At 46.3% G+C, this 15,041-nt stretch overlaps 1 protein-coding gene across 3 annotated transcripts; it reads right to left on the bottom strand.

The window, feature by feature from the left end:
* Positions 1 to 3,417: 3,417 nt before the first annotated feature.
* LOC139669627 (guanylyl cyclase-activating protein 1-like) lies at positions 3,418 to 14,949 on the bottom strand. Of its 3 annotated transcripts, none has more exons than XM_071550134.1 (5): positions 14,067 to 14,949; positions 11,552 to 11,829; positions 8,666 to 8,815; positions 7,027 to 7,117; positions 3,418 to 5,994 (listed from the first exon to the last, which is right to left on the bottom strand). In XM_071550134.1, the coding sequence occupies exons 2-5, from the start codon at positions 11,747 to 11,749 to the stop codon at positions 5,867 to 5,869; spliced, it is 567 nt and encodes a 188-aa protein (XP_071406235.1). In that variant the 5' UTR covers positions 11,750 to 11,829; positions 14,067 to 14,949; the 3' UTR covers positions 3,418 to 5,866. The 3 variants fall into 3 exon arrangements, with proteins under 3 accessions (XP_071406235.1, XP_071406236.1, XP_071406234.1); XM_071550135.1 differs by having other exon boundaries at positions 11,552 to 11,755; XM_071550133.1 differs by having other exon boundaries at positions 11,552 to 11,755; positions 14,590 to 14,949.
* Between the last annotated feature and the right edge of the window lie 92 nt (positions 14,950 to 15,041).

Raw genomic sequence — 15,041 nt, 5'->3', positions numbered from 1 at the left:
AGGAATCCCCAGAGACCTACGGGGACCCCAAAGGGAGCCCCAGAATAAAGGCGATCACCAGGGACACCCCCAGAGATGTTTGGGGACCCCCAGCACTCCCAGGAACACCCAGGGGACCCCAGAGATCCCAAACATGCCCAGGGACCCTCAGGGACACCCAGGGATCTACAGGGACTTCCCAGCTTCTCCAGGAACCCCCGAGACCTCCAGGGAACACCAACACCCCCAGGGACCCTCATGGGACACCCATGGACACACAAGGAACCCCAGGGACCCCTCAGGGACTCCTCACAAACTCGGGGACCCTCAGGCATGTCCTGAGAACCCAGGGATCCTTCAGGGTTCTACAGGGATTCCGGGCAATCAGGGGACCCCCAGGGAAATACAAATACCTCAAGGGACCCTGACGGCACACACAGAAGCCCCAGAGACCCCCGGAACTAAAAAGATCCTCAAATACCTACACGGACCCCAAAGGGAGCCCCAGAAGAAAGAGGATCGCCAGGGACACCCCCAGAGATCTTCGGGGACCCCCAGCACTCCCAGGGACACCCAAGGGATCCCCCACGGGACTCCCACCATCCCCAGGGACCCTCATGGGACACCCTTGAACCCACAAGGACGCCCAGAGTCCTCCAGGGACCCCCAGCACCACAAGGGACCCCCAGGAATCAGCAGGGACCCCCCCAGAGACTACCAGAGTTCTATGGGGTCCTGCAGGATCCCCCGAGGACCCCAAACACCTCCAGGGACCTACAGGGCTGTTCTGAAACACGGCAATAAAAGCTACTGTGTTGCCGGTAACTAAGGAGTCTTCTGGGTAAATACAAGAAATTAAGGGAAACGCTTACGGAAACATTTACTGCAATGCTGTAAATAAAGAACTCCTCTGAATCACCGAAATCCGCAGATATTTGAGAGTATTTGATGCAGGAAGAATCACAGGCTACTCTCCCCAGGCAGTAACTCGCCTCCTTTGCCACGGCCGAGTCTCTCGTGCTCCACGTGGGCTTCCAGCGCTGGGACCTTGCGGTTTCTCGCTGCTCAGCCACTTCCTCGCTCGGCTCCAGTTTGCGCTGTTTGTCGCTGGGGCCGGAGCGGAGCCCCCCGGGACCCCCGCCCGGCAGAGCCGAGCTCGGCGCCGCCGCCCGCGCTGCTCCCGCCGGGGCCGTGTCCCGGCAGCCTCGGGATTCCTCCGGGGGGCAGGCGGGACTTATTCTTTTTTACTTCTTTCCTTTTTCCATTTATTCACGTTGCTATTTTCTCGTATTTCTTATTTCACAAAGCCTGCAAAATAAAACGATGCGCCGCAAAGCCTTACGGGCTACACCGACTCTTTCGTTTTTTCATGTAGTTTTCGCCGTATTTTTTATAATTTTTAACTTTTTTTTTAATTTTATTGGGTTTATTTCATTATTATGTTTTAAGGCCGTGCAGGGCGGCCACACCTTCCTCATCCATCGGCCACGCCTCCACAAGTGACCACGCCCCGACCGCGACCGGAGGCCCCGCCCACACCCCACCGTGGCCACGCCTCCGCCCCGCTGGCCGAGCGGTCAAGGCGCCCGCCTGGGGAGCGGCTATCGCTGCTCACACCCCCAGTTCGAATCCCGCCCCCGGCCGCCCCCTCTGCCTCGCCGGCGCCGCCTGGCGGACACGGCCGGGAACTGCAGCGCAGTCCAGCACCCCGCCAATGCCCGCCGGGGCCCGAGCGGCGAAGGCGCTGCACGGGCCGGGGAGCGGCTCTTTCTGCAGCTCCGCCTTCCACTCCCACCGTCGCCCACCAGCAAAAGCTCCTATCTTATTTTTTATTTTATGTAATTTTATTTGCTCTTTTATTACACTTGTTAGCTTTTTTTAATTTGATCTTTTTTAAATTGATTTTTTGTTGAACTTATTTTAGGTTTTCTTTTTTTTTATTATTTTGTGTTATTTTTTCATTATCTTCCTTAAAGGCTGCTTGAGAAGGTCACGCCCCAGAGGCCCGGGAGGGGTGAGAGGGACAATCTTTGCCAATCTTTGGGGTCCTTGGGGGATCCCACCCCCTTCTCGGGGGCGGCTCCCACCCTTAGGGGCCCCTCACTAACTTCTGGAGTCTCTCCCTGAAATTCGGGGCGGGGGGGGGGGCACCTGCTTTTTGTGGTCACCTCTCCTACCTTTGGTGCTCTCTCTTCAATGTTTGGGGTCCTGAACCCCCAAACCAACCCTCAGACTCAGAAACAGGGGCCGCCCTGGAACAGAGAGAAAGGTTTTGAGGCACTCAGAGCTCAGATAATGTTCCTCCCTTGCCTGGCATCAGATATCGAGGCGCTGCAACAGTTGCCAAGGTCATTTCCTTTGGCCGTGGAGTTTTTGTAGTATGTTTTTTATTTAGAATTTCTTATAATCTAAAATCCTGCATATAAAAGAGTAGGTGTATGATTATATTTTGAAATTTTTTATATAAATGAGTATTTTTTGTCTATACATAAAAGGCTTTTCTCATATATATAAATGAGTTTTTAGTATTTTACAAATATACACACCCTCATGACAAAAGTCATGGTTTGTAACAGTTCAAATATTAGTGGAAGGTAGTGGCTGGTTACAGCAGCACCAAGCCTCATACAAGCCTCCCATCTTTATGAATTTGTCAGAAGAAGCAGTTTCAGGTTCTTTTATCTCCAAATGCTTGGGAAAGCCTTTTTTCACCAAAGTCCTTGGCAATTTTCTTGTAAGAATAAAAGCAAGCACTGGCAGGACAAAGAGAGCCAGAGAAAAAATACTGAGGGGCTACAGGACAGAGAGGGAGGAATGAAAAACAAGGAGCTGGAGCTGAGGCCAAGCAGAGGGTGATGGAGAAATTAAAAACATCAACAGGGCAGAATGGGAAGCGGGGGGAGAAAAGGGATCTGGAGCTGAACAGAGGGATAAGAAAAGAATAATTAATGATGTGAGGTGCAGCCTTTCCTGATCTTTGAGCCTGCTGGGATGAAACACTGGTCCCCCCATGCTGAGCCTCCAGTGCCACCCCTCAAGCCCCAGCATGGCTCCAGGCAGCCACTGCCACCAGCTCTGGCTCCAGACAGTGCCCACTGCCCCTCCCCACTGTGTTGAGAACTTTAACACTCAACATCCTAAGTGCATGAGGCCACCTGGCAAATTGTTGATGCCTGCTCTCAACGTGATCACCCACTCCCTCACACTCTAGTGACAATACTTGCTAAATTTCCTTTGGTATAAGTGAATGTCTGGAAGTTTTGTTCAGGATACTATTGCTGTGGGTTGACCCTGGCTGGATGCCAGGTGCCCACCAAAGCCTGTCTATCACACCTCTTCAGGTGAGAGGCAATACAAAAAAACTTGTGAGTTGAGATAAGGACAGGGAGAGGTCGTCACTGGTTAGCATCACAGGCAAAACAGACCTGATTAGAGAAATTAAGTGAATTTATTACCAATCAAAATCAGAGTAGGAAAATGAGAAGTAAAATAAAACTTAAAAACATCTCCCCCCCAACCTCTTCCTCCTTCCCAGGCTTAACTTTATTCCCGATTCTCTCCCTCCTCCCCACCAGCAGCACAGGAAGATGGGAATGGAGGTATGGTCAGTTCATGCTGCTGCTTTCCCCTCAGAGAGAGGAGTCATTGCCCTGCTGCAGCATGGGGTCCCTCCCACAGGAGACAGGTCTCCATGAACTTCTCCATCATGAGTCCTTCCCATGGGCTCTGGTTCTTCATAAGCTGCTCTAGTACGGGATCCTTCTCACAGGTTCAGTCCTTTGGGAACTGCTCAAGTGTGGGGCCTTCCACAGCATGAGTCTTTCCCTTCCACAGGATGAGTCTTTCCCTTCCACAGCATGAGTCTTTCCCTTCCACAGCATGAGTCTTTCCCTTCCACAGGATGAGTCTTTCAGGAACTGCTCCAGTGTGGGACGTTCCATGGGATCAGTTCATCAGGAACTGCTCCAGCATGGACTTCTCTCCACAGGCCCACTGGTCATGCCAGGACCTGGCTCCAGCATGGCCTGACCACCAGATCACAGTCTCTTCAGCATCCACCTGCTCCAGGATGGGGCTCTTACATGGGCCACAGGTGGATTTCTGCTCCTCTGTGAACCGACACCGGCTGCAGAAGGACAACCTGCTTCACCATAGGCTGCACCACAGGCTGCAGGGGAATCTCAGCTCCAGCATGTTTGACAGCACCTCCTTCCCTTCTTTCTTCACTGACTTTTGTGTCTGCAGAGCTCTTCTTCTCACATATTCTCAGTACTCTCTTCTCTGGCTGCAATTGCTTCTTCCCTGTAACGTTTTTTACCTTCTTAAATACCTTACCCCTGAGGTGTCACTGCCATGTCTGCTGAGCTTGGCCTTGGCCAGCAGCAGGTCCATCCAGCTGGCTTTGGCTCTGCTGAACATGGGGGAAGCTTCTAGCAGCTTCTCACACAAGCCACCCCTGCAGCTGTTGCCCCAACCCCCTGCTACCAAAACCTGTCCACACAAAGCCAACACATGTACAAACATCACAGGAGCTTAAATATAAACAAGAATAAGTCCAGTCTAAAGCCTTGTTACAGGTCTGCAAGTTTTTCCTCCTGCACAGGAAAAACATGCCAGCTATGGCACAGGCACTCAGCTGAACTTTTCCTGCATTCTTTTTTCCTTCTGGTTCTCTCTCCAGATTCAAAGGAGCTTCTGATTGTGACCTTGTCTAACATCAGTGAACAAGACACACTTTGTGGAGTTTCTATATATGCTACATCACTCTTCCCATCCTGTACAAAGATGGAGAGCCATTTGTGGCAGCACAGAGTATCAACTTCACTCCAGCATTCACATGAACAGCAGGATTCACAAGTCACCTTGCTGAGTTGTTTCTCTTGATTAGGCTGTCCCCTCAAGAACAAAATGAAAGACCAATAAAGGATGTATGAAGTAAGAGTATTAGGATCATCTTCACATACTTCATTTATCATAGAGTCACAGAACAGTTCGTGTTGGAAGAGACCTCAAAGATCATCTGGTTCCAACCATATGCCATCAGCAGGAATGTCAGTCCCCAGATCAGATTGCTCCAAGCCCTATTCAGCCTGTCCTGGAACAGTTTCCAGGGTTTCATTTATATGAGAAGAGAGCAAGGACAACTACGAGTGTATAAAAATTTGATCTTTCAAGTTAATGTTTTGGGAAACTGAGCAGCATATTTTTTCTGGTTACAGAAGCTGCTCCAGACTGTTGACTTGTTTGGTAGAGTTCTTTGATCACAGAAAGCCCAAAGACCTGCTTTACTGACAGTGCAGTTGGGGACAGATTTGTCACTATCAGATTTGTTTTTCTTCCAGTTCTTGTGATTTTATAACTAAAGCTACTTCTGTAGAGACTATGAAATACAAGCACATCTGGTATGGACAACCATGCTGGTGTTTATGAAACAATGTCATGACAAGAGCAGCAAAACTTATATTCTTTTGATAATTATCTGCATTGGTAACAATTTAAAGCTCTTTTGTACCTCAGAAATCCTCCACACTCCATCATCCAGATCTGCTAGTGCTCTTCACAAACTTGGCATTACCTGAAGTCCATTGCAAAGTGACAATCTGAGACACAGAATAAGGAAGAAATTTGTGTTTTGAAATTTGGCCTTTAAATTTTAGGAATTCAAGTCAAACACTGCCACGCAGATCCAATTTTCTGCCCTGCATCTATGTGGCTGAGCTTCAGTACTGGTACAGGAACATGCACTCAGATACAAATATAGCAGTGTCTTTCTGTTCCCACTTCCATATTTGTATTGATGGAAATTTTGTTTTAAAAATGTTGTCTCTCCCTCCTTGTATTTCTATACCCTTCTGTCTATTGGCACAGCTTTTCCTCCCAGCTTGAGTTATACACTATGCCGACGGTTGTTGATCATGGCCACAATGTGTGACAGGTCCAGACTTTTCATCATAACCTCCATGAACTCCTCGTCTTTCCTCGCTCCCTCCACAAATTCATCCAGAGAAAGTTCACCTGTGTCAGGCACAAACAAAGGGCATCAGAATCCACATTTGACAGCCAAAGCAATCCAGTAATCTAACTTTAGAGACCACTTCCTATATAGGCACTGTTCTAAACCACTGAGGCCTCACAGAGTCTTCTTAAGTTTTATCAAACTTCCCTGGTGTCCAGGCAACATCAGCTTCCTTCTTTTCCCATACAAGGGAAGGGGCACATAAGAGCAGTAGAAATGTGTATCTAAGGAGTGGGATCACAGCATCCCATAAATAAGGCTGGATTATCTGCCTCCGTTTCGGTCCAACCTGTCACAGTCCTAAAATGCCCTGTACTCTCTGGTTTTCATGGATAAAGGAAGTGACAGAAGGAGGCTGTGACAGAAGGAGGCTGTGACAGGCAGAAATAGGTTTTCTGTCCTAGGCTAAAATGCCCTTGTGCAGGGAAGCAGCTCAGAATAGTTATTCTGTAGTAACAGAAGAGCCTGTTAGGATGTCATGAGTACCTAAAGGAGCAAGGAAAGAAATATCTCTGAAGGATATACAGTAACTACAGTGGTGCTGATCACCTTTTGACTGAGCACTTCATGTGTTTGCTGTACTGCCTGCAATAGATCCAGTGAAAAAGCTCTGAACTTTAACATTAAATTCCAGTTCTTCCTTTTCCTGCTAAAATATTTAGGAGCAGCTGGGGCCATTTGCTAACTCCTACTTCCATTTCCACTTCTAACTGGCATAAGCTACACTGCAACATACAAAAAGGAAAAAAACCAAACCAAAACAAACACCACTCCAAAACCTCTGCACCAAACTCATGTGGACAGAACACAGCTCAGAGTCAGTACAGGGAACAAATCCAGTCATATTCATTATGTATAATGCAAGGAGAAAAACACCTTTGGATTCATGGAGAATGCATTACTGGCTGAGAATGCATATGAAAAAAAATATGAAATGAAGAGGCATAAAGTTCAATCAAGAAAGGAAGACATAGATGTTTCTCTGTAGAGCAGCAACTATCTGAGCTGGATGACAAAGGCAGAAATCTTACCATCTCCATTCACATCAATCCTGTCAAAGACTCGGTTAGTGAACTCTTCTGCACTAGTTTCATGGTCACCACCATTAATAGCTCGAATAGCCTAAAATAAAAGAGCAAGAAATGAGCCAGCATCATAGGAAAACACTGCACAAATCATCAGGCCTTTGGCTGGCACTTAAGGGTGCAAAGGGAGCATCATTTTGGAGCATGGAATGAGCAGCAAAACCCAGAGGATCACCCTAAATCTGCTTAGGCACTGCAGAAGTGGCAGAATCAGGATCCCTGTGACTGATCCACCTTGGGCCAGTTGGTGAACCTACAGCCCACCGAGCCCCAGTAACAGTGTCAAACACCCTCTGCATCTGACATTATGAAATCCCTTTGTTTTATGCTGTTGTCATTTATTTCTATTCTTGCTTTCCCAATTTCCATGTATATGCTGTTTCCTGTGTGTCTGGCTCTCCTGAAAGTTCACTAGAAATTAATTTTTGGCTTTAAAGTGTTATCTGCTATTGTGTACTACAATTCTTATTCACAATTACATAGAGAAGGGTTCTCTTTTCTTTCCATGCCTAATTATCTCCTTTACTTAAGGATGTCAAAGGTTCTAGAGCCTTTATACTGATTTCTAAGACAATTCACTTTCTAGTTTTCATATTTGATAAATTTCTTCATTCTTTTTCAAAGGCTAATTTACTAAAATTAAGTACCACCTCAGCAACTTCCTCAGGCTCCCAAAAAAGACACCACTACATCCACAAGATTCAAAGGGCAGTAAATTGCTTGCCACCAGTTGTTGCCTACAAGACTTGTTTCTTAAGAGCTCGGTGTTACTTATTGCTATCTATTGCTTCACTATAATATCTGAGTATTTCTATTGCAAAGTATTAGTAGAAGGCTGTATATTATTACAGTAATTGATTTTGGTTTGGTCTCTTTGATACCCAGTATTAAAATGAGTATCCAGATGAGAATGCATTTCTAACATCTTAGTGCTTTTATTTGTGGACAGTTTAGGCTTCAAATCTTCATCAAATCCATTTCCTGACCTTTCATATTCAGAAATGTAATTTATTTGGGATCAGTGAATCTTTCCTGCATCTTGGTAATTTCCCACTGTCTACAAAATAATCTGTATTTGCAGCATAAATTATTCTGAGGTGTTCACAGTGATCTTTATACCAGTAGTTCCAACTCTGTCCACAATAGCTATTTGCATACAATCCTTTCCATTCAAAATCATTCTTCCTCAAGCTATTTCCCAGTTTCAGGGATGTTTTATTGCATTGATATTTATGAGCTGGTTCTAAAAAGCAGATTGGGACTAACTCTCCAAATTCTCACGGGGAAAAAGGACATATGAGATGGCAGAGATGGCAGCTGACAGAGCCTGAAACCTTGGAAAGGGCAGTGCAGGTGCTGGGCAGCTAAAACAAATTCCTGGTTAGCTACGCTGTAACTTCTGCTGTGATCACAGAGTCTGTCAAGTCTGATTATTGCATTATGGGATGGTGGGGAACTCTGCTCAAAGAAAGAATGATGTTAAAGGTCTCGCCCATGATCATCCATATGGTGAACAGCATAAATCTTACTTGTGTGATTTTGTCTTTAAGGAAAGAGGAAAGAACACAGATCCCTGGAAATTCACCTTAATGATGTTGAGCAGCTCATGTCGATCAATGCAGCCGTTGCCATCTACATCGTAGAGCTTGAAATACCACCGCAATTTCTGCTCCATTTTCCCTCGGAGCACGAGGCTGAGGGCAGCCACGTATTCCATGAAGTCAATATACCCATCCTGTGGAAAAATGAAAACCAAACTGTGACAGGAATAAATTGAGGGAGCTACAGCTCTGGAGTTCTTTCACCTTATTGCTCTTCAGATTCACAGTTGAATAAGAAAGGCAAACAAATGGCACACAGACTTTGCCTTAGGAAAAAAGCTTTAGTGCACACATGCACATGCTATTCCTCTGACCACTAGACTGGATTCCTAAAGTTATGATCTATTCACATGTCTAGGCTCCTCTCTTCTCACCACCTACAGTGGGGAACCAGCCACTCCTCATGGCCAGTGTGAACAAATCCCTCTCTGACCAAAGCTGACTGCCTTTGGCCTACAGGGAGAGAACACGGAGCCCTGGCTGCAAGTTTCCTGTCATGGTTTTCTCTCCCTTTGTGGCAAACTACGCTGTTTCATTAAGACATAGACCTCTTCTACCATCCTCTGGAAAACAGAATGACTGGGGATATTTTTTAAAATACATAGAACATGATTTGACCACTGGAAAAATATTCTGTATTTAGGTTTTTAACATTCCATTTCTTGAGTCTACAAAGAAACTTAAAAAGCTCTTGTTTCTTCTGCAAGAAAAATGCCAGACAGTAAAGGTTTGTAAGCCCTAGATTTAACAGTAAAATTTGAAGTGTTTAAAAACAAACTACAAATAAAACATCAAAGATTCCAAATAACTACTTCAACAAATTACAGAGCAAAAAAATGAAACTTTCACTTATTGAGGTATTTAAATTAAATCAGGTGCCTTTCTGGAATGGATGTAAATAAACATGTAAAAGGGGAAGGCAGGTGAACTGGCAGAGCACGACTGTTTTACAGCAAGGATCACATTTGAAATATTCATTCAGGGTGGGAAGAAGGGCATGACAGGCTGAGAGAGTTAGGGCTGGTCAGCCTGGAGGAGAAAAGGCTCCAGGGAGACCTTAGAGCCCCTTCCAGTACATAAAGGGGGTTTGCAAGAAGGCTGGAGAGGAACTTTGGACAAGAGCATATGGGATGGGACAAGGGGGAAATGGCCTTAAGCTGAAGAAGGGCAAGTTTAGATAAGATGTTGGGAAGGAATTCTTCCCTGTGAGGGTGGGCAGGCCCTGGTACAGGTTGGGCAGAGAAGCTGTGGCTGCCCCATTCCTGGAAGTGTCCAAGGCCAGGAAGGGGCTGGGAGCAATCTGTTTTACTGGAAAGTGTCCCTGCCATGGGTTGGAATGAGATAATCTTTAAGGTCCCTTCCAACCCAAACTATTCTATAATTCTATGATGGCAATTTATAAAATCAGTCTATTGAAAATTTATTCTCTCTGTTCTCAGCATCTGAAGGTTCAGAGGGCAAATGATTCCATCGGTCATGTCTGTGTTACTACAAGGTAGATCTTCCTCTGGGTGCTCTTGTTCCTTGTACTTGTTAATAAGAGGAGCTAAAGGATCTTAGATTAAGTGATTAAATAATAACAGACTAAGACTAACTGATGTAGGTCCATCTCCCCCAGTTGCCAACATCTTACTTCATTCCTCCTGAGATCACTATCGCTTTATTTAGATGATAACTTTTTATCTGTTCTGACCAAGTTTGAATTTGAGAGTCTTCTTAAAACATTGTTTATCACGTAACTCAGGGCTCATGCACAGTATCCTTGAAAAAAATTTCGAGTCCTTAAACATCCCAAGGAATGAGGGAGGTAACATGAAAGAAAGACCTGTGCAAAATCTGCAAAGGTTTCACTTTTGCTTATGAAACTGCTACTCACTATCATCACCCTGGGCACAGAGGACTTCAGGAGGAGCAAGGATATTCATTGAGAATTTTAGTCATTTCCAGTCATTACATCCACCCCAAGACCACAGCTACCCTAATGGAACCTGGCTGCTCCTCTCTTTAAGAATTTTGTAATATTCCTTAGCATTCCTTAACTCCTTATTCTGTCTCACGTATCAAAACTAAAGTCCTTTGCTCAGTCCTTGTGCTTTCCTTCTTCAGGACTGACCCTGTGACTTCCCACCTGGTTCACATGCCTCTATGACTGGATCCTCCTTGAATCCATTTCACAGTCTTGGAGCAGAGAGCAAAGCTAAATTATCCCAAAGACAAATTTCTTTGTCATTGAGGTTACAGGCCTGCAAGGATAGGCTGAAATATATATGGATAAAAACCATGCAAAAGTGAGGGCCATTGCATGCTTAAAGGAATTATGCGGGCTACTGCTTGTCACCAGCGGTCACCTATCCCACCCTTTGCTCCTGCTTCATGAGGTGCATCCCTCATCCAGGGGAGCCACAGGGGTTATCTGCCCATGCACTGTTCATCTCAGCTTCCAAATACCTGGAAATTACTCCTCTGTGAAAGGTATCATGATTTCTGTGCTATCCAATTCCTGGGATCTCTACAATCTCATACACATAGATTTTTGAAAAATAAGAACTTGTTAAGAAAAAGAATAATGAAACTAGCACTTTGATAGTCAAACAAGGCAAAGTCAAATAATACACAATAAAGAATTTTCAAAATTCAAAGATGATCTTGCAAAAGGTAGTCAGTAATCAGGTGTTATTACCAATGCTTATGTTATCTATGTCATTATCTATGCACATTCATTTGCTCTTGCATTTATGTACTTTACGTTGGCATCTCTCAGCAGCTTTCCACACCACTGTTTGTGAGAGAAAAGTGAGGACTCTAAAAGGGCAGAAGTTGGTTCACTTTTAAGCAGCACAAGACAGTTAATTCCTTGCTGGAGAACTCACCTTGTTCATATCAAATGTGCGGAACATCTGCTCAATGTACCTGTTGGCTTCTGGATCCAGCCCTCGAAGCCCAAAGAACTGCTTAAATTCATGCTCTGTCAGCTGTCCAGAAGGGCACTCTGTCATGAACTTCTTGTACCAGTGGTGGATCTCGACAGCCTGTAGGTCATCCACAGTGGAGCTGCTATTGTTTCCCATGTGTGTCTGTGGTCAGAAGAATGATGCTACAGGAATGATCCTCTTCCTCCTGGGGCTCTCACAGCACTGCCTGTCTGCTCCTGTCCACGTTCAACACTAATGTCAGTTATGTCAGGGATCTAACCTTCCACAAGCCAATTATAAACATGAATCTGCTTAGAGGCTGATCTACAAACCAGAAAGTTTCAATGATACAAACACTCTTCTTAAAATGGATCCAAGATAATCTACTAAATCACTGCTATTTCAGGAGCTAAACCAGAAAGGGTGAGAAGGTTAATCAGACACCACCACAGGGAGCTATATTGGTTTGGTAGACTACCCTGTTTTTAACCTTGATATAATTATACCTGAAGACAAGAGGAAATGGCTACAAGATGTGGGATGGGAGGTTAAGCAAAGATCTGCTCCTCTAACTGGATTTGAGAGTCTGTTTTCCCAAATAGACATGTTGAATAACTGGGTGAGGAGGACCAGAAAGTGTTATAGAAGTGGCCCTGTATAAGAGTGAGACTACGTGGGGAAAACCTTACCTCCACACACACAAAGTGGCACAGAGGAACACTGGCAGGTGGGGAAACCCAAGTAATGCCCTGGCCTGGCTGATCTCAGAATCACCACAGACCTGCAGGCAACTCATGAAAGGCTCATCTGTACAAAGAAGAAGGAGCAAAGAGAGACAACCACAGGCCAGGGAACCCAAATAACCCAGTTAAGAGAAATGAAGGCCCTGTGTCAGCTCCTTCTAAGTCTGTCACAGAGGAGCCATCAGCCCCAAGGGCCTAGAGGTGATACCATCATAGTGAGTCAAAGGGAGAGGTTGTCAGAGTACCTTACAGACTGTACTGCCTGGGGGCATGGAAAACACTATGGGGTGCAGGGGAAGAGCATCTGGGATTGACTGCACAAGACTCACAACAGGATGCTTAGGGGAGGAACAAAATGTGGGGAAAGGGATGGGTCTAGGTGTTTGGGGGATGAATAAGAATGGAAAAATGGAGGAAAAGTGGATATAAGGGGGTTGGTTGCATGTAGAATGGTGCTGGTCAGTAGAAATATCTAACCATCCCTGTGCCTGATCAGCACAGTCTTTCCTGTCTTCTAACATTTCTACCTCTTTTTTCTACCTCCTTCTTTTTCTGGCTGTGCAGTGCTGTGCACTGGACATATATGTGCATGGGGACTTAAGTGCCCTCAGCTGAATTGAGTGAGAGACCGTGTCAGTCTGTGATCACTGGTGAATAGCAAGCCAGACTAGACAGCACATGGATTAAGTGTTTTGGGAACCAGGTGTGGGTATCTCTGTTAGTGAGACCACTGGAATAGTTGACTATTGTAAGGACCAGAGGTCCAGCCCAACTGCTGGAGAGACTGAAGGTTGGAGTTAAGGGAGCCCCACTTGTCCGTGTGTTTCCCCATTCAGTAGACAGACAGCTCCATGCTGGGAGCCTCATCACAGGCACTGGAGGGACCTACAGTGCACATGCCTGTTTGTATGTCTGTGTGTGCAAGGGAATCTGTACCAGCCACTGAGGTGGGCTGTGTGCCTTGGGAGTCTGGCATGTCCCTGTGCCAGCAGCTGGGGAGATCAGGCATTGAGAGCCAGCTGCTGGGTAGGCTGTTTAAGCCCAGCCACTGTATGCATTTCCCACTGATAGATCTTCATAGAATCATGGAACTGTTTGGGTTGCAAGAGACCTTAAAGATACCTGATTCGGCTCCCCTGCCACAGGTAGGGACACTTTCCACTGCAGGGGGTAGAGTCAAGTGGTAGAGGGGAAGAATCCCCTCCCTTGACCTGCTGCCATGTTTCTTTGATGGACTCCAGAACACAGTAGGCTCCCTGGGCTGTGAACACACTTTGCTGGTCCATATTCAGGTTTTTGTTCACTAAGACCCCCAAGTCCTTCTCCACAGAACTGCTTTTGATGCACTTGTCACCCAGCCTGTATCTGTGTTTGGGATTGTCCCAGCCCAGTGCAGGGCCTTGTTCTTGGCCTAGCTGAGCTTCATGAGGCTGGCATTGGCCCTTCTCTCTACCCTCTCCAGCTCCTTTTGGATGTCCCATCCCTTCCCTCTAGAGTATAAACCACACTACTTTACATGTCCCTTTAACATCAAAATTTATTTTCAGTATAATAGAAATTTTAACAGTCTAGTTCAAGATCCATCACTAATCTAGAATTACAGAAAGCAAAGAAAAATAATGTAGGCCAAGCACTTATATACAAGAAAAAAGCTGCACTAGTAGCAATAATCTAATTAAAATTGCAACACCCTCGCTTTTTTTCTGTGCCTTTTCTGGTGTTACACTCACCTGCCTGCTGCTGCTCTGGGTATTGAGATTTGTGGTTCACTCGATGTTTGCAGCGGGGAGAGGAGTGTCATGGCAAGTTGTCAGCATCTGGAGTCCTTCACTAGAGGAGTGTGACCTTCTTGCTAATGATTTCCTCATCCTCTTTTCCTTTTTTTCCTCTTCTCTGTCCTTTCACTTAGACTCATGCATGCATGGGTTAAGAGTTGAAAATATCTCATTCTACCTAGAATAACTGCTTGCTGTTTCTAGCTATCTAAAACCATGGTTGTGCCACACAGAGATAAATACACAAAATAAACTAGCCACAGTGAGGGAACTCCTGCTTGAGCTTAATGAAATCTGGCCCTACACCTGGCTGGGGCCACCCTCTGCTTCCAGCACAGGCTAGGAGGTGAATGGACTGAGAGTTCTGAAAGAAAACAAAACACTGGACAGGAGCTGGCAGTGTGCACAGTCCTAGTAGCTCAGGCAGCAGGAAAAGGAGGGAATTTTGTCCCTCTCCTCTGCTCTTGGGAGGCCTCACCTGCAGAGCTGCCCCAGCCCTGGGAGTAACAGCAGGAGCTGCTGGAGCTGCTGGAGGAGCCCAGAGGAGGCCCCGGAGCTGCTCCAGGGCTGGATCCCTCTGTTCTGGAGCCAGGCTGGGAGAGCTGGGGGGGTCACCTGGAGAAGAGAAGGGTCCGGGGAGACCTTTGCAGCCTTTCTGTAGGTGGCGGGAGCTTAGAAGAGAGACAAAAGTCTTTTTCTGCCAAGGACTGTAGTGCCCTAAAAGGGATAACTGTGCACGAGGGCAGGTTTGCATTGGGCACCTCCAGAAGTGTCCAAGGCCAGGCCGGACGGGGCTTCGAGCACTGCGGTCCAGCGGCCGCGGCTGGGACTGGGTGACCCCTCAGGGCCCAGCACTGACGGGGCGGGAGCTCGACCTGCCTGGCCCCGCCCCCTGCCGGGGCCCGCGGCTGATTGGTCGCTGCCTCGCCT

The sequence above is a fragment of the Pithys albifrons genome, chromosome 3 (genome assembly GCF_047495875.1).
Source record: "Pithys albifrons albifrons isolate INPA30051 chromosome 3, PitAlb_v1, whole genome shotgun sequence".
In the NCBI taxonomy this organism is placed as follows: Eukaryota; Metazoa; Chordata; class Aves; order Passeriformes; family Thamnophilidae; genus Pithys; species Pithys albifrons.
Note: the sequence above shows the minus strand (reverse complement) of the source record. Positions and strands in the feature narration are given on the sequence as shown.

Excerpts from the sequence above, each read along its gene's own strand:
- LOC139669627 (XM_071550133.1), bottom strand. The coding sequence starts at position 14,865 with ATGCAAACCTGCCCTCGTGCACAGTTATCCCTTTTAGGGCACTACAGT. Across the intron at positions 11,756-14,589 it reads GGGCTGGGGCAGCTCTGCAG|ACACACATGGGAAACAATAG; the intron begins GTGAGGCCTCCC and ends TTCTGACCACAG. Across the intron at positions 8,816-11,551 it reads GCACATTTGATATGAACAAG|GATGGGTATATTGACTTCAT; the intron begins GTGAGTTCTCCA and ends ATTTTTCCACAG.